The following is an 18,844-nucleotide window of genomic DNA, read 5'->3' as shown; positions in this document are numbered from 1 at the left end:
CATGATAAAAATTAATCCAAGTTTCTAGAAAGCACCGTTGTTTGTCTCTCTGCTAGCCAGCACCCCGGAGCACAGAGGTAAATTCCAGTCTTTCCCTAGCAGTCCCACAAGGCAGACCATGTAGCTTAAGCTGCCCAGGTGAGCAAATGTCACAGGATGCCTATTCAGCGGGTGGTAAATTCCAGTCATCCCAGGAAAATGCCAAGTGGTCTCAGGTCACAAGTTTGGCAAATAGCAATTTGGGAGTGTGAGGGAGGCCCTCAGTAGAGGGGGGGAAGGGAACAAAAGGGAGTTTGAAAAGGGATGGCAAAGGGACATGAAGGGGGCACTAAGATGAGGGAAAGTGAAGAGGGTGTAACAGGCAAGCACAGGAAAACAGACCCTTTCTCAGGCTGCCCAAGTGGAAAACCAGCATCCTGGGGATCAAAGAAAGCATGTGTCCACATATGTCCACCAGAGGGTTAATGAACTTGGATTACAAGACCTTTCTAGCCACACTCCTGGCCCAGCTGCCTCACCAGGCTTTGGGGGACCAAGTCAGTAGCCCAGGTTAGAAAGACCATTTCCATGATTCAGGCCATAAGCTCCTTGAGGGTAAGGGCTGTAACTTATACACACCTGCGTGTGTCTCTTTCATAACACTGCACGTAGAGATGTTTCATGAATACTTGCTAAAGCAATGAGAGAACCAAAATAGCACACCAACTCTGCAATTTCATCATGCGCTCAGAAACTCTATGGTGAAAATGTCTCACTGGTGTTAAAAAGTAAACTCAACCAGGACAGGAATGTATTTCTTCTACTATTCAACCCGTGGCATATACATGTTCCACCCTCAATGTCTCTAGAGCAGGTGGTGCTCGAAAATAATTGGTCTAATTTACTCAAAACCAAATAGGTTTCCCTATTTTCCAATTACAAAGGGCAACATTTAGGAGGTGACATTATAAGTCAAGGGAAGATAAGTTCCAATGGGCTCTTAACAAGACAATCAAGCTTTGCATACTTATCAAATAGAAGCCACTAGAGACCTGCTTCTCTCCTCACCATGAGCATCTAGAAGTGAATTCAGGGTTATAGTCCTAGCAGGGTGTGAAATGCCTAGAAAGGGATGAAACAGCACAGTAAGGAACAGGAGGTGGCCATGTCCAAACCAGGAAGCAATTATTTTCATTCTTCATTATCACCATTGCTGGTCTTATTACTGCTACTCTGATATTTTAGCTACAACATCTGTACCAGTCAGAAGTAACATGTGAATGCTGAACCAATTTTATAACCCTTCATTCTTCCTCCCCAGAGCTATTGGGATGAAGAACTGATCCTGTGAAATTAATAAGGGGTCTGATTTTCAGCTCAGAGACTGGGCTGGTGGAAATTTATGGAGAGAATTCATTCATAGATATTTGAAGTAATGAGAAAAATTCAACCTTCCTGACTTCAAGCTCCCTCACATTCATTCAATAGAAAGTTTCTGGAGGGTCTAGTGTAAAACCTGGTGATTGCCCTGTAACAGAGCAGTAATAGGAAAGCACGAAAATCCATTTAAGAATAATATTCACACACCCAGAACATCTTTCCTTGTGTAACTTTCTAGAAAGAAAAATAAAGTAATAAGGTTTAGGTATGTACAAAGGGACAGCCCCTTCCGCCCTCCACTCCAGCAGGCTAGAAGGGGGAGGGGAAGCCATGACATGTGTTTAGGTAGGAGGGAGGAAAACTACCAAAATCAATTCTCTATTTTCCAAAGATTTGCAAAACTAAGGCAGCTAGAGGGCCCTTCTGATACTCCTCTGAGACAAGACAAGCCACAGTATAAGAAACTAGGTATGCTAGAAGGCCTCAAACCTTCTTCAACTGCTAAAGGAATCAGACCAAGCTTAACAAAAACAAATGTCAGGGCTGTTTAAAGTACATCAAGGTTCTTTGGGTTAAAAATCTCCGCAGGGGAAGATGACGTGCTCCCTAGAAGAGCTGAGAGATAGAGACGGGAGGGTTTCTGCAGTAACTTCAGATTATGTTATTTGATTCATTTCAAGACCAGAAAGCATCAGCTGGAATATTTATTGAATAGAGGAAGCGACACAAGGCCAAGAAAGGAAGGAGCTGCAAATCAAGATGTGTGTTCATGAACACACATACACTCACATACATGCTTGCAGGCCGCAGGTGAATTTCACCTCTGCATGCAAACCACCACACCAATGTCTTTCTGAATGGGCACCTCATATGCCCAAAATGTGGCTGGTGGGCTCCAGGGATCAAACATCATGCAGGAACAGACCTGAATCTGGCTCCCTGAGGACAGACCACCAGGCCAGAGGACAGACCACAGCAGCACACATACCTGGAGGCCCTGACCCCTGTGACTTTGTGCCAAGTACTTACACGGAGAGGTGTTTAAAGTAAGTGGGGTCGGTTGGGGTGGCTAAGGAGGGGGAGACAGAAAGCCCGGAGAATTAAAGAGAAGGGCCTGATGATGGCCCATTTTGGGGGGTCTAATAGCTGGAGGTCAATACTAACAGGGGGTGTGTCTCCTCCAGCGAGGGCTATGACACCTATGCACCAGCTCAGGGCAATAGCTTTGCTAGAGGACCTCCCTGAGCCCCTTCCTGCAAGGCTTATTGCTTGTCTTGCCGAATACCCAGGACCTGGCTCCCAATCACATGCTGGCAGCATTGTGATTCTGTCTAAAAGTAGCCTTAGCACAAGGCCATGGGGCTGACGACCCAGCTTTCCACTGTTTCTCAGCATTGTCCTGCATTCCTGAACTTTTATTTTGTGATACATGCCCTTGAACTCCTCCCAGGACTCCTATTTCTCTTTTCCACAAGCTCCAGAGAAACACATAACACACTCTCTCGTGTCTCATGAGTTTGCTGTCACTTCCTTTCCCCCTTAATTGGCCTCTGGACAAAGCTGCTGAAATGGATTCCCCACCCAAGGAGTTTACTTCTCAGGTCTTTATCTTGAGCTGCCCACATCACCACCACCGGCACTCACCCAGGCATTAAAAGGGGCAGGGGATGGCAGAGACCCTAGTTAGAGAGCCACACAAAGCAAAGCTTTGTTTGTGTTATCTTGCTTTTTCTCTTTTAAAAGATTTTTTTTAATGCATACAAGAACTGGGGTACAGGCCAGAGGTGCAGGGAGGGAGGTGAGAGGATTCACCAGAGACAGAGTGGGGAGTAGAACAGGCAGATTGATTGAAATACACTGCTGAGGGGAGCAGTGGGCAGACAGGAGAGGTCTGCTGTGCCACGTGGGTAGCTCCCTGGCAGGGGATCAAACTCATGCTGCAGAGGCTGGGATAGCTTCACAGTGCTGTGCTTAACCCACTGAGCCACCAGGGAGGCCCATCTTGCTTTGTTTTTAAATGTATTAATATAAGCAGGGTGCCTGGCCTAGAGCCCCTGCATGCAAATTCTGCAGAAAGTAATTAAGGTCTACACCCTCATATCCAGAGGGGGAGAGAGCCCTTCAGAGCCATAGAGAGAGCGCCCTTCAGGGTTTCTGAGAGTTTTCCTTTGCTAGGGGCAAAAGGGAAACACACTTTCAATTCTACTAACAATGGTAATTATCAGGGGATTCTCTTAGGGGGACAACACAGACTCCCAAATCACCTAAAGCCATCAGAAAAAGGATTGACTACTCTCCCCTCTCTCAGCCCTACCAGCACAGGCCACTAGGTACCTGCATTCTTTAACCTAACGGCAGATTCAAACCCCTCTCAAAGCATCATGCAAACACACAACTTTTCTCTCACACTTACTGGACCACACATTCTTAAGGATAATCAAAGATCTTTCTACATATCCTCACTTTAAGTTTCCAGAACCCCCACTGATAGGTAGGAAAGAGACAATATTTTAGGATTTCAGCTGAGGCAAATTATGAGCACTGGCTCTTAAAATTTTGGAGTGAAAACCAAATCCAAGTTTCCTGACTCCCTGAGCTGCACCATATGAACTTGTAAAAGTACGCTGCACTTCCAATGTTGCACCCAACAATCTCTGTAGTTTCCAAAAAGTGACTTCCAAGCTAGAATCCAACAGCTACCTATAGATAATACTCAAAAAGAAACATTATTTGCATCAAGTCATGGAGTCAATAGAGTAAAATGGACCAGCCTCCACGTGGCCTTGTAAATGTGATATGACCATTTAAATAAAAAATAAATAAAATTACTGAGTCCCCCCATGAGCTGCCTTCTCTAATTCAATCAGATTGATGGAGTAGCTTTAATACCCCCATAACCAATTTTACATAACTGTCTAGAAAAGATATAAGGAGTCACAGGATAAATTAGAAATGCTACAATAATAAAAAATAGTATTATTTTATAAAAGCTCCACCTTCCTTCTCTCCTATGGATGCAGGGCTCAGAGTCCATGGAATGTCAGCTCTCTACACTCGTCAGTTCTCAGAACAACATGCCAACAGCCTTAGGTCTCAGAACTCCTGAATCGGGGGCCAGCACGCTCTTGTCCCCCATGGAGTCCTCTGTTTCTGCCATTATATTTTAGCTGTAAACAAGGTGGCTGTGTCCACCCACTCCTTCTATTTTAAGGAACATTTAAGATTTTGGTAACAATAGGGAAACAAAACATAAAACAAAAAAGTTAGGGAGAGAAAGAAGTAAAAAGGAGAAGGAGGTTGAGGGAACCACCTCCTACTAGCTCCTACAAGAGGGATATTCCCAGTTAAAAAATATGCCTTGAATATGCTTTATTCTGCACCATGGCTCTCTATTAGAAATGAATTTCAAATACCACGAAACTACCAGATGACATTCGAGTCAAGTACAATCATATGTTTTCCTTAGAATGTGAAAATTTGGCCCAAAAAGGGAGAAAGGAAAGGTTTATCCCAGAACAACTAACCCCTGGCCTGCTGTCCAATATGGTAGCCACTAGTCACACAGGGCTCTTGAGCACTTAATGCATGACTAATCCAAACTGAAGATGTGCTACAAGTGTACAATACACAATGGATTGCCAAGTCTTCATACAAAAAATAAAAGAATGTAAAATAGTTCATATATGGTTACATTGGCCCCATTTTGAAATATTTTAGATTTCTTTAGAAGTATTATGTAAATTTTTCACTGGTTGCTTTTTACATTTCAAAATGGAACACTACTAGAAAAGTCTGATCAGAGTCCTGGGATTGAGCAACAGAGAGGGATACAGGACTCAAGTTGGGATGCTGTGGGCTGAGTTTTGCCCTGACTTTCCCCCTCACTGACAGACAACCATTTAAAGCATTTAAAAACAGGACTGGGAAGCATTTTGGTAAGTCTAAAACTCCTGGGTGGAGCTCCAGGAAAACCTCAGCTGAACAGACAGGATCAGGTCCAGGATAAGGGTCATCAGCAGAAGGGACATATATAGTGTGACTTCAGAAAAATAACACTTATTGAGTATACTCTTTGACTATGTGTTTTATATTATTGTCCTTTTAGTCCTCTTTGCAAGTCCTACTCCTCCTTATTTTTCTCCTACTCCTCTTCTTCTTACTATTATTATTTTTACTGTTCAGACGAGGAAACGGAAGTTCTATTAAATGAAATAACTTACAAATGTTACTCAAACAAGGATTTGAACTCAGGTTGGTTTGCCTCCAAGTCCAGACTCTCTGTCACATCACAGAACTATTCAGATCATTGTCCAATCATTTTTTTTTTTTTCCTTTAGAAACATCTTTTCTTTGGTACCTGACACCTGACATCCCAACAGTCAAAATTCATTTCTTTGGTTTGCTGCTTTTTTCCCCTTTAAATTGCAAAATCACTCCGGAGAGATTTCACATAAATAGTAATCACACACATTTCAACTCAATAAATGCATCAAAATATTTTTTCACTGGGCAGATAATGATGGAAGACAAAAAAATCCAGTAAAGCCCTAACCATGAAGAAGGATAGGTAATTGGTTGGAGAAAAAGATTGAAAAACAGAAGTCTAGAGCAATAAGGATAAAACAGTATCATTCATATTATCACTTAGGAATGCACCTACCACAGCCATTCAACAGTATGGCAGTTCTCTAAAATGCTAAACAGAGTTATTGTATACCAGCATTCCACACCTAGTAACAAAATATGAAAATAACCAAAATGTTCATCAACTGATTAATGGATAAAGTGTGGTATATCCATACAGTGGAATATTATTTGGCCATAAAAAGGAATGCCATATTAATAACTGTTATAACACAGGTGAACCTTGAACACCTGCTAAGTGGAAGAAGCTGATAACAATCCCTATACTGTATGATTTCATTTATGTGAAATGGTTGGGATCAGCAAATCCACAAAGAGAATAATGATTATGAGGCCATGCAAAGAAAGAAATATGAATTGACTGGCAATGGGTACCAGGTATTTGGGAAGGTAACAAAAATATCTTTAGTCTGTGGTGATGGTTGCATAATTTAGTGAATATACTAAAACCAATGAATGTGGATGAATCCTAAGTGCATGTATTTCATGTTAAATAAAACATATTTCAAGAAAGGTACAAACAAATAAGTATGCTATATATCAAGCCTCGCTTTAGATGAATGATAACATTTTTCCTAAATAAGGAATGTAATAAGAAGCCAGGAAGCATGGAGATTTCCCTAAACTTACTTTGTGTTATTCTTCCTGCTTTAAAACTTTGCCAGTTGAATGGAGAGTCCCATGAGTTTTTAGAGGGAAAATATTTTTAACTGTGATTACATAATATCTCCAGTTGCTGATGCTAGGAAAACACCATCACTAGTATAAGCAATTCCAGCTTTTCAGGTAGTGGATGTCTAGTTGGTGGATAATGAAAAACCTTTGTCTTTGCTCTTACTCATTCTTTTCTTCTCTTCTTCTCCAACCTAGTCCCAGCCTTTGGCCAGATAAAGCTAATTCTCACTTTAAGAGAATGGCAAGAGAAACAAAAGAAAGCAAATCTTAAATTCAGCGATTTTTGTCTTTTTTCAGCACAGACTCAGTCTTGGAATTGGCTTGGTCTTTAGGGACCATCTGGTGCAAGCCTTTCTTTTTCATATAAGAAAACAGGGCCAGAAATAATAAAAGCTAAGAGTTATTGACTGTTAATTCTATGCCAGACACTATAATTTACATGTATTACCTCATTCAATCCTCACAATAATCCTCAAGAATATAGGTACCATTATTATCTCCATTTTATAGATGAGGAAAACAAGGCACAGAGAGTTTTAGTAACTGAATAAAGTCACACAGTTAAAAAGTAGGAGATCTGGGCTAAAAATTCAGAACCCTGGCTGTAGATGCCAAATCTTTAACCACTATTATAGTTACTCCTGAAATTACTTAAGCAATTTGACACTTATCTTATAACTAACTACTGGTGGTGGGTCCAGAAATAGTTCAGGTGAGGAACCCATACCAGTAACTACTTACTGGCAAAAGTATCAGTAGAAGATACAGTGCTAACCTTTACCCAAACCAAAAAAGGACGAATTTGTCCACCCATTGCAATCTTGATTCCCACCAATAATTGAGAAATTGAAACAGAGCTGTCAGAGATAAGACCTTCCAAAACGTCACTCCTGACCTTATTCTGCCATAAAGGCAGATAAGTTTTATAATCTTATGACAGGTTAACCTGTACCTTTTGTTTTTCTTTCTGGAGATCACTTTGCCAAATTTTGAATAAGTGACTTCTCTAAGTACAAATGGGCAAGATTCACCCAGAGAATTGTCCCCACAAGAGACTACTCTACTACTTAGTTCTAGACTAGTGTTACTCGAAAGAGTTAACACAATGACATTCTATGAAATGAAACAGGATATGAGTCCCAAGACAATTTATTATAGAAAATAAATATTTTATTTATATAGCACAGGGAGCTCAGAGCACTTTGCAAACAACTCATTAATCCTCCATTTATTTTATTTATCAATTATTGTATTCCATAAACCTCACCAGACCATCTCAGGTAAGGGGCAGGGTGGAGACAGAAAGATTATAAGCCTCTATCCCAGGTTGAAATGGCAATGCAAATGGACAGGTGCTTCCCGGGGTCATAGGAAAATGAATAAGAGTTGTCTTTGAGGCCTGGATCTAGCACATTCCTTCTCCCATGTGGCACTTGGGGCAATTTTTTTTTTATATATAAAAAGGAAAAGGAATGAAAGTATATTTATATTCACTCCATGTTCAAAACATAACAGCATTCAACTAGCAGAGGCTTGAGATCAAAATTAAGAATATATTTTTCTAAGGCTTACAAGTAAACCATGTCTTAAAAGAATGCAGGGATATGCTTTAAATTAAAATTTTAAAGTTTCCCTTTTTAACTCTGTTCGATATCTAGGGTTGAGTTTATTCTCCTGTTTGGGGGCATTTTTGTAATTTTGCCAACAACAACAACCAAAAGTTCACATGTGTCAGGAGAACACAGTGGAAGAGCACACGACAGGACCTGACATCGGCAGCAAGATAAATCCACAAGCTGGCCATGGCCTCCTGGGCAGGGGTGCAGTTGCCTCCCAACTGGACCCCCACTGCTCACAGCTTCCAACACCCCCCAGTTCCCAGGTCACAGTTTCTTTCTGCGTTTCCCCTCTCAGATATCCTCTCCTAGTCACCTCAGCTGAACCTAAAGCTCTCTCATTTCTACTCCTCAGAGATACCCCTCTGATTAGATGGGTGTCTAATGACCCCTAATTTCCAAAAATGCCATTCTGGTAGGGATGGCCGAAGAGCTCTCGGCACCCTACACCCCACCTCTCAAATGCCAGAATTTTCACTTCGAAGCGAATCACAAAAATGGGAACACGCAGAGAAGGGACAGTGCTCTTGAGAAACCCATCCTCTCTCCTAGTGGTAGTGTGCACATTTATAGCCGAGATCCAGATAAGGGGTATACAGACGAATCACATTCCTTCTGCCAGCACACTGCTGTGCCCAAAAGGTAGCATTCAAGTAAAACAGGCTTGTAACTCCCCTCCACATGTTCCATTTTCTCCTCTCAGCCCAGTACACACACACACTCAAAACAAACAAAAAACAACCAATACTGGAATTGTCGCAACAGCAAGAAAAAGTTTCTGCCTTTGCCGGCTAGATGTAAACGCCGAAGAAAAGTCACTCCCACCACTTCAGCCCCAAAAGGAATCTGATCAGAGGCAATTCTAAACAGTCCGAAGTTACTTTACTTCTGCTCTCTGCTCAAGACCTAATACCATCAGAATTATTTCCCTGCTTTCTTCTAGTCTCCTCTCCATCTACATATAAACACACATGCGCACACGCACACACACACTCGTGTGTACCTGCACACACACAAATTACGTTCTAATGCTACAAAGAAGCCCCATAATGTAATTGCTATATTAAAAAAGAAGTGTCAGGCGAGAATAATAAGGGAGGGTGTCAGATATGAAATACAGTAGTAGACTTAAAAAAAACTACAGTTCTGTGATGGGGGTGTTAATTGAACATAGAGAAAAAAGAAGAGAGAGAACAAAAGGGTGTTAAGGAAGCAAAAAATTATTTTTTAACCTCCTTCAGTGATTTGATTTAACTTCAGATAATGTGCAGAGAAAAATTGACTGAAAAGTGCCACATATAGCTATTATATTCTAAAATTAAAAACTATTCACAACAATTACAGGTATTCATTGCTATCTATAAATATTCTCCTCTGTAAATGGCACCCAATTTTTTTTTTGTATTTTCCTATTATAATTTTTAAACTTGCATGATTTCTGATAAAGAAGTTTTTAAAAATCAAGAATCATTTTAAAATATATTCATGGTCTTTTTTAAGAAATGCAATATATTTGACTTTTTTCCCTCCTTTTCCATCCCATCAACTCTAGCACCACCGCATATATAATATAGGTAAAACTCAGCCTGTTGCTAATATCTCAGAAGTCCACGGGATGGTCCTTAAACAGCAAAAGAAAATGAGTTAGTAAGTAGTTTAAACTCTATATTAAATCTCTATGTTCCCAGGAGGAGCAAGCCGATAAAAGCCACTACTGAAATGTACGTGGCTGTAAGTCTTGACAGGGTTTTTTTTTTCTTGCTGTTGTTTGAGATCTGCCGCCCGTTTGTTTTTCCTAAGCATTCTTTTTTTCTTAGTATTTATTAAAAAAAGCAAAAAGCTATCAAAGTAAAAACTTACCCACACTTTGAAACAAGAAGGCTCACGTTTCTTCTTTTTTTAATATCCCCACAGTAATTTCTGACTTAAATACCCATCAATCAACTGTAATGTAGTCAGTGCTATGTACTTTGGGTGCTACGCGCCTATTTCCTTAAAGTTCCAAGATAGTTTTCCTACTTATGTCTGAGTTTTCCAAATAAAATCATTACCAAAAAGTCAAAAGCAAAAGCAGCAATGGAGTGCATTTCCCAGGCTCCTCAGAGTGTCCTGTGTTCCTTATAAACCCAGCCAGGTGAGCCAAACCTGTGAACTTGGTGTTGGAAGACAAGAGACATACAAAGCAAATCCTCAACCAGGTAACCTCTGTGAGGCTTGAGGTGGAAGCTCAAAAACATTCATTCAGTATGAAGGGGCTTGAAAGTAACAATAGAAAAAGTCCAAAGCAATAAAGAATGCAGATGAATCCAGGGGGATCTTTTCACTAGCTCTGCATCAGGAGGGAAAAAAGCTTCTACAACTTTACAGACACTTTATGTGTCTGCCACCCATCCACGCAGGAGAGGGTTAGCAGATCCTGAGTAACAAAGTAATCGTGACTTAGAATCAAAGGGTTCCTTTCAACACACCACAGTCCTCTCCTACCTTTAACAGAGAACATTCAACATTCCAGAAGTTTCTCCCTTCCCCTTAATCCTTCGAACACACAAGTTGAAGAATGAGAGCGAAATAGGCTTGTTTTTCTCTTCACGCTCTCTCTTTTTTTTTTTTTTTTACTTTCACCCTTGGGTGCTCTCTCAAGCCAAAACTATCTATGTGTATTTATTTCCCCCTAACATGAGGCAAGTGATTCTTATCATTTTTAATTGACAGTACTCAATAAACTATTTGTTAAACTTTATTCTTCTAGAAACACACAAAACCTTAACTTAATTTTTTTAAAAAATCTCCAAGCATTAATGTCATTAAACAACAGAAAAATTTTTAAAAATACATAAATCCAACAAGAATTTATACCTTTGGAGTGTTTTTTCACCAACACAACTGTGTCCTATCACCATAGTGTAGCCAGTATGAGTAAGGAGCAAACTCTCGGACCCACACCTGAACCAGATCACAACTCACACCCACCCACTTTGATCTACTGCCTCAAAAGGTTTTAATTAGAAGACTAAAATTAAACACTTTGTCCACAACACACATTTAAGCGCCCCGATTGCCTTCCTTCCAATACAAATCTGATAGCATCTTCAAAAATAGAATCTCTTTAGCCTGGATTATCAAATATGCCCTTATATCCTGATTTTACATTTTATAAAGCGAGATAAGCAGGAATACATACTCAATCCAAAACAAATTTCGACAAACCAAATATTCAAAGTAAATAAGAGATTTAGAAAGTGATTGAGTAAGAAAGCAAGAAAGAAAAGGAGAGAAGGAAAAAATATATGTGTGTGTGTATATCTATATACACTTATGTTTCCTGTTCTGGGCTAATAAGGAAAAAAAAAAAACCTAAAAAGTGTGACAAACTGAAACACTTTTAGATATTTGTATGCACAATCCATAAATCTCTCAAAAGGTGTTCTGCAGCTAAAACAATGCAATTAACAGCTTTGCAATAAGGTTTGGCTTTGGTCAGGCAACCTGAAAGACTGGAGGGTCTGAACATCACCACTCAGGTGCTTTGTCTAGGACGTATGCACAACACATAACATTCAACAAAGGAGCCGATTACTAATTTTACGAACATTTCAAGAGCTAAATAATTACACATTCAATCAATGGGCGCATCTTGAAACTATTTTTTTGAAAGAGAAACACAGAGAGCTCTCAAAAAGAAAGCCACCCTGTGTGTCCTTCCCCCTCCCCCCCACCTTTTTTATGTGTAACTATCAATGTATATCAACCCGGCATGCAATCATATTTATTGTCACTTTCATTCATGTCATGCCCTTGCTTATATGGTTTAGATATGAATTATTGACTGTTACACTCCTTGTTGTAAAAAATAAATAAATAAATCGGGTGTCAGGTACTTTGCACGGCTCTGAAGCCAGCCAGCAAGTCAGAAGGCAGCAGAAGCTCCCGCTTTATATAACCACCCTTCTTCGATCCTCATCTTTTAAAGTCCTGGTTTCAGACTGCTTTCTCAACTCTTCTTTATACAAGGGAAAGATTCACCCACTATGGAAAATTAAGGATTAAAATAAACAAACAAGAAGATGTTGCTAAATGTCCTTCCCAAAGCATCTGTTGTTTAAGAACACCTCTGATTGATGACTGCTATTTTTTAATTGTTGCTTTAAAATTTAAATGCCCTCCTGGGATGTGTTATAAGTGTGTTAGTCCATGATATGGGGTTCTAGAAAGTAGAAAAACAACAGAATGAATGCTCTCCTAGCATTATATTCTCCTAAACCCAACAATTCTCCCTGCTGTAAAATAACAGGGTACTCAAATACCGATAACTTGAGGTTGTTGAGTTCTTTCACAAAGGTATTTAACAACACTGTGTTGAAAACCTCTAGTCTGCTGCTTCATGCAATTATAAAGTGGGAAAAAAGGAAAGAAAACTTTAAAGAGTTTAGACTCCATATCCAACTCCAAAAAAAAAAAACAACAAACAAACAAACAAAAAAAAAACCAGGATTTTAAATATGGACTAAAATATCTTCCTTTAGGAAATAGACTTTTACTTTCATATTTTTGCCCCAAGGGCACATAATTCTATAAATTTCCCTTCAAAAACTACAGTGTAGCCTCAGTTTCAAAGAAGTCAAGAGTAAAGGAAAATAAACCAGTAATACTTGATAATAACTGTCAAAGAAACTTGGAGCTTTCTTTTTCAGGAAGCAGGGCTGCCAGGACTTCCTATTGGAATATTCGATCAATCTTAAGAGCACTTTTAATCTAGAATTTGAATATTTAAATAATGGGCTTGTGATTGCTGGTTAAGTGAGTCTATTGACCAAAGAAAATGCTTAAATGTTGCAATCTCATTCCTACCTGTTTTTTCTTTGATTTCACACAACACATTAAACAAGGCAGGCTTCATTCTGTGGCAGTTTAAAGCATGTTTTCTGCAAGAAAGAAACAACATAATAGCTTAGGTGGACTTTCAAGATCAAACTGCTGATAATGCACAGGGGGAAAAATGTGAACATTTTGCCAAAATTATATAGCAAGCACAACTCTGTGGCATGCTTCAATTGTTTTATGACTTAATATACAGAATCCCACCATAGAAAAAGAATACTGTTAATTAGCAGAGAGAGAGAGTAGGGTTTTAACTACAGAACTAACCTATTTTATGCCCATTTAGGTAGTTGGGTTTTTTTAAAGTACTTTAATCAAAGTGGAATTCTTACACAATAATCTGATCTAGGGCTATGAAGATGGCAAAGCCAAATGCATGGGTTAACAGTTTTGTATAATCTATGCAACCATCACAGCCTAGGAGCTGTCTGCCTCTCGGTCTGTGTGTGTTTTCAAATTTAATTCATCCATGTGTTCGAATTCATTCCGCAGATGCCCCTGTATTCTCATAAACACAAGATGCTTGAAAGGTCTTCTGAGTAGAACTGTCAATTTATAAAATTTCAGTCCCCAAGTTAAAGAGTATGGAAATGCATTGCCAGGGGGCAAACATACCCATATGGGGAATAAATTCATTTCTCTGTGTTCACATTATGCCTCTTGTGCACACACCGCTTATTTGCAGGTGTTGAAATTCAATTATTTACAATTAGGACCTTGCACCCATTGGGGAAAAAATAAATACGATTCTCCCTTTTAGATTAGTGATTTACCTGATCCTTGTGTATGTCTGTCTTCAGAATGCACTTGAACAAAACAATACCTTTCCCTTTATTTTACTAGGGAAGCACTTAGCAGAGGGATATTGTTTTGGAAACAAAATACTGATCGTATCAGCTATTAGTTAAGGGAATTCTGTTTACTAACTAAAATTAACGTGTAAAGATAAATGGAGCCCCTGGCACTCAAGACACATGCAATTTCTTTTTAATCCCTTTGAAAGTTTAAAAAAAAAAATAATAGACACACATACATCCTCATGCAGAACAGAAACCAGAAGCAGGTTCTACATAATGCACAGCAGAGAAGTAGTAAGTTCAAAATCCAAGCAAATCAAAATAAACACTTGCATTGCATCTAAAATGCTAATGGTTTACTTTGTAAATAATAAATGGACCTTATGAAAGTGTGACTAGGGAAAGGAAAAACAGATAGAGGATTTGCTCAATAGAGTTACATTGTTTAACCAAAAAGCTTATTGGTGATTTAGTTCTCAAGTGGGGTGAGAAAAAAAAAAAAAAATGGAAAAGACTTCAATGTATCAAAGGCCTCTTTGGGGGTCTTTTAAAATAGTTGTTATTAATTGTATTCTTATATATAGGCCCAAATGCAAAACAAAACAATTCCAAAAATACTGCTCTGCTTTATAGAAATAATGCATGGTACATGAATGGGGTTAAAAATAACAGAAAATATCCCTTTCCCAAAATCGTGTCTGCTCTCTCTCAGCATCTAGGCCATTAAAAGGGGGAACCCGCCAAGCCACAACTGCCCTCAGTTGTACAAAAAGGAGTGCGACTAAACATCGGAGAAGTGGTGAGTCTCCATGCTTACCGGTCCCTTCCACTTCACAAACTTGTGATTAAAACAGTTTATTGGTATGTCTGAGTTTATTTTTCTGGAACAATGTCATAGAGAAATCTATTTCAATTCAAAAAGATATTGCCAGTGGAAATCTTCCACTTAACAATACCCATTGCTTTTCTTCAGATAATAAAATTCAAAAGCTCAACCGGCTGATTTTTATAAACTTTCCCCTATTTAAAAAAAAAAAAAAATTAGGACAGTTCCAGTCTCTGAACATTTCCAAGTTTTCAAGCAGCCGTAAACCCCAGTACTTTTGAGTTTACATGTTGCATGTGCTAGCAGCGGAAATATGAGTGTAATTCTTAACATCCATGCTTTTAACTGCTGCTTCTCATTTTCTCAACTCAAATTCCTATTGCCCTTAGACAAAAATAAATATAGAGATGTGTCTCCATATAACTAAGTAATCTGAGGTATAGGAAATGTGTATATATGTTTACAAACAACTACCTCTGAGATTTAACAAAGCTGGATAATTGTATAGATTTATATGGTCATTAGATTTTTAAAATTCTTCCTTTCAAGATGGGCCTTAGGCAAGCTGTTAGAGGGTTGCCACTGAATCTATGTTTTATTTTGAAAGAAAATTACTGTAAAATCCCAAGGTGGAGAACTATATACCTGGCAGCGGATTAAGTTAAGAAGCTCCATAGCTTCTTTATTATGTTGCTTTAATGAAGACCTTCATGTCCCACAGCATTGAAATATATAAAATTCACACATGCCTTCATTCCTATTTAGCTGTGTTCTAAGTGGTCCTGAAACAGGCATGGGGGGAGAGGGGCAGGCATGTTTGATTTTTGTCCCCCACTCCTTTTTTAAAGTACCATACAATCTCTACTACAGAAGGTTAAGTAAACGAACTCAAATTAGGAGACAATAAAGTTAAACTAAATATGAGTCCCTTAATACTAACAAATACCTCTAAAAGCAAAAATTATATTTTCTCTCCAAAAATTATATTTTCTCTCTATCCATTAGCTCTTTGTGAAACAGAATTAAATGAATGCAAAATATTTTCTGGAGAGCTGAGAACACTGACAAAGAATTACCCTGTTTTTTTCCTAAGGGAGGGGGGAGAAAGAGAGAGAGAGAAAAAAAAAATTGCAAGGGTCTATCAAGAAAGAAAACTAAAAGTCTGTGAATTAGGTAAGGAGTCAGCTAAATTTGCAAATAAAGTGTGTGGGACATTTTATTTAGTAATGTTACGGAGTCCCTCCACAAGCATGGAATGCTGTTCCAAACTTGACAATTCTGCTCTCTCTGATACTTTGTAAGGCAGTAAAAAGTGCCGAGGGCCGCTTCAGGATCAGTTGGCAGAAATTTCGGCGTGCCTGAGTGTTAGTGTGGATAAATATAAATACCTCCATACACACACACAACACACACACACACTATATATATATATATATAAATATATATATAAATATATATATATATATATCCAGCCACATCACGGCATGGGCGATAACACTTTCAATAACAACGCTTCTTCCCATTTTACTCCTCCGCCATATAGTTGCTTGTCAAAATGGGAAAAGAAATAACATTTAAAAAGAAAGCGCGGTGGAGATTCGGTTCCCATTGTTTCCCCCAGCGAGAGGGAGAAAAACAAAAAACCCCAAGAAAGGAAAAGAAAAGCCTCCATCTCACCTGGCCTGCGCCTCATCCAAACTCTGGTCTGTGATGGTCATAATTTGCTGTAAAATGTCTCCAATGTCCTGCTTCCTCCCGCCCTCCCCCTCGGTCCCTCCGGCCCCATCCTGCAAGTGCTGGGACAGGCCGGGGTGTCCGGCCATCCCGACCCCGGCGTGGGAATGCATCAGCCTGGGCTGCTCGTCCATCTCCAAAGGCGCCCGAGCCCCCGGCTCTTCCTCGACTGCTCCTCGGCCCGGCTCCTAGGAAGCACCGAGGCTTTTGATCCTTCAAGCAGTCTTCAAATCCTTCGCAGGATAAACAGGGAAGGGGGGGTGGGGGGTGGAAAGAAGACCAAAAGAGAGAAAAAAAAAAAAAAATCCCGTTGCCTCTTTGGAGGATGGTGGTGGGAGGCTGGGGAGTGGGGCGGGGGGAGGGGGCGTGAAGGGGTTGCGGGGTGAGGGTGGGGAGAAGGGCTGGTAGGGAAGGGTGTTGACTCCAAAAAGCAAAAAAAAAAATAATAATAATAATAATAAATAAATAAATAAACCACCTTCCCACTGGACGCAAAGAAATCAGAGCTGGCTTTGGGGTTTTTCAGTCCGGTCTCCTTTGCAAGGCAGAAATGGGCTCCCGGCGCTTAAATCGGTGGCTTAATCCTTTTGCAAATATGCATTGATCGGGAGAAAGGAGAGGAAGGCAGGGGGATTGCAAGGCAAACTTTCCCCCCCGCCCCCCGCCGCCCCCCACCCCCACTCCGGGCCAGCGCGATCTCAAAGGGGGTGGGCTGGTGCCAGAGCCAGATCTCCCCCGGCCGCGGCGGCAGGCAGAGCACCGGCGCTCTGCTCCTCCGCGTCTCTGCAAACTCCAGCAGCCCCGTCAGCCTCCTGCTTTTGTTTAGCTCAGGCTCAGGACTCCAGAAACACATACAGAAAAACCACAGCCTGAGAGGAGGAGGAGGAGAACGCCAAGGAGCGGGGAGGGAGGGGGCAGGGGCGAGGAGGGAGGGGGCAGGGAGGCAGGAGGCGGGGGAGAGGAGGAGGGAGCTGGGCGCGCTGGCCCCGCCCTCCTGCCCCTGATTGGTCGTCTCAGAACAGGCGGCCCCGCCCCCCGCTGCTTGGCTCCAGGCCCCGCCCCCTCGGCCTCCTTGAGCTCCGCCCGGCCCGGAGCCCTGTCAATCAGAGTTCAGAGGTGGGCCGGGAAGGAGGCCGAGCTGCTGCCAAGTCTCCGGTTCTTAAAGGCACAAAGGCACACGTAGTTGCAGCTCGGTGGTCTAGTCCCACTTTCCCTGCCTGTCTCACTTGGGTTCTGCCCTTGAGGGAAACGTGACCGCACTTAAATACAACCCTATAAAATTCACACGAAAGAACACAAGACCGTGTGGATCGCCCACCCCCACCCCCACCCTGGTTTCTCTTTTGCTGTAACATTGCCATTGAAAACTTGAGCCTTTGCAATCCTTAGACCTCAGGGGAACTGTTGAGAGAAAAGTTTGTCAGCATGAAGTAGTTATGAAACACAATCGAGCTGTTAATATAATTAATAATGATCTCTAATAAATGGCAAATCTAGGATTTTTTTTTTTTCAAGTCACAGCAGAGTTCAAAGGAATACCAGACTGTGACATTTTTGTTGCAGGAAAAGTAAATTATGGACTGTGGAACTAAATAATGGTGAAGAAAAAATAGACTAATAAATAAGTTCACCAAATGAAACTAATTCAACATATCTCGTCCTTCCCCCTGAGGGAAATTAGTTATTGGGCTTAAATACTTAATAAAGAAATGCATTATCACAGTCTGGTTCTAGTTTTTAATATAGTCTAATAACCATTATTAACCCGGATAAGAAGTGAACTGACATTTATTGAATGCCTACTATGCACCAAGTAATTTACATGAGTTATTTTACTTATTCTGCAAGACAGCTCCCTGAGTTATGGATTATTATTTCCATTTTAGAGAGAAGGAACTCAGAAAGGTTAAATAACTTGACCAAGATCTCACAGTCATTAAGTGTCAGGGACAGAATTCAGATCCACGTGTGGTTTTCTCCAAAAGCCTAGTGTTTCAACAATATAGCTGTTCTTAGTCTGATGGAAATGTGTGAATAGTGTATAAATTAGTTATGGATGTATTACCCACCTTGTTTGAAAAGAGATTTAAGGTGCTTAAATAATATATATTTGAACAGTCGTGCTCAAATTGAAAATGGACACACAAAAAAAGAATAAATAGAAGCAGGGAGAAAACTAACGAGAAACTCAGCTAAAGTCCAAGAGCATGGCTCCAGGTAGCCCATGAATTTGTCTTCACTCTTTTCATCAGGTAAGGTGAGAGGGGAAATCTGATTGGGTACACAGTTGCAACGAACTTAAGATAACAGTAGAC

The 18,844-nt window shown here is 40.3% G+C and overlaps 1 protein-coding gene across 4 annotated transcripts in view; it reads right to left on the bottom strand.

Moving 5' to 3' along the window:
• Window positions 1-16,663, bottom strand: part of PBX1 (PBX homeobox 1) — a gene marked incomplete at both ends in the record, with an annotated part of 273,185 nt that extends 256,522 nt beyond the window's left edge. For all 4 annotated transcript variants that reach the window (XM_084251229.1, XM_084251230.1, XM_084251232.1 and 1 more), the window contains 2 exons: window positions 13,143-13,216; window positions 16,473-16,663. In XM_084251229.1, the coding sequence (XP_084107355.1) occupies window positions 13,143-13,216; window positions 16,473-16,663 (265 nt within the window). The remainder of the gene's footprint in view (window positions 1-13,142; window positions 13,217-16,472) is intronic.
• Window positions 16,664-18,844: the final 2,181 nt, after the last annotated feature.

The sequence above is a fragment of the Talpa europaea genome (assembly GCF_964194135.1).
Source record: "Talpa europaea genome assembly, chromosome: 12".
NCBI lineage: Eukaryota > Metazoa > Chordata > Mammalia > Eulipotyphla > Talpidae > Talpa > Talpa europaea.
This window is presented reverse-complemented; position numbering and strand designations above follow the sequence as displayed.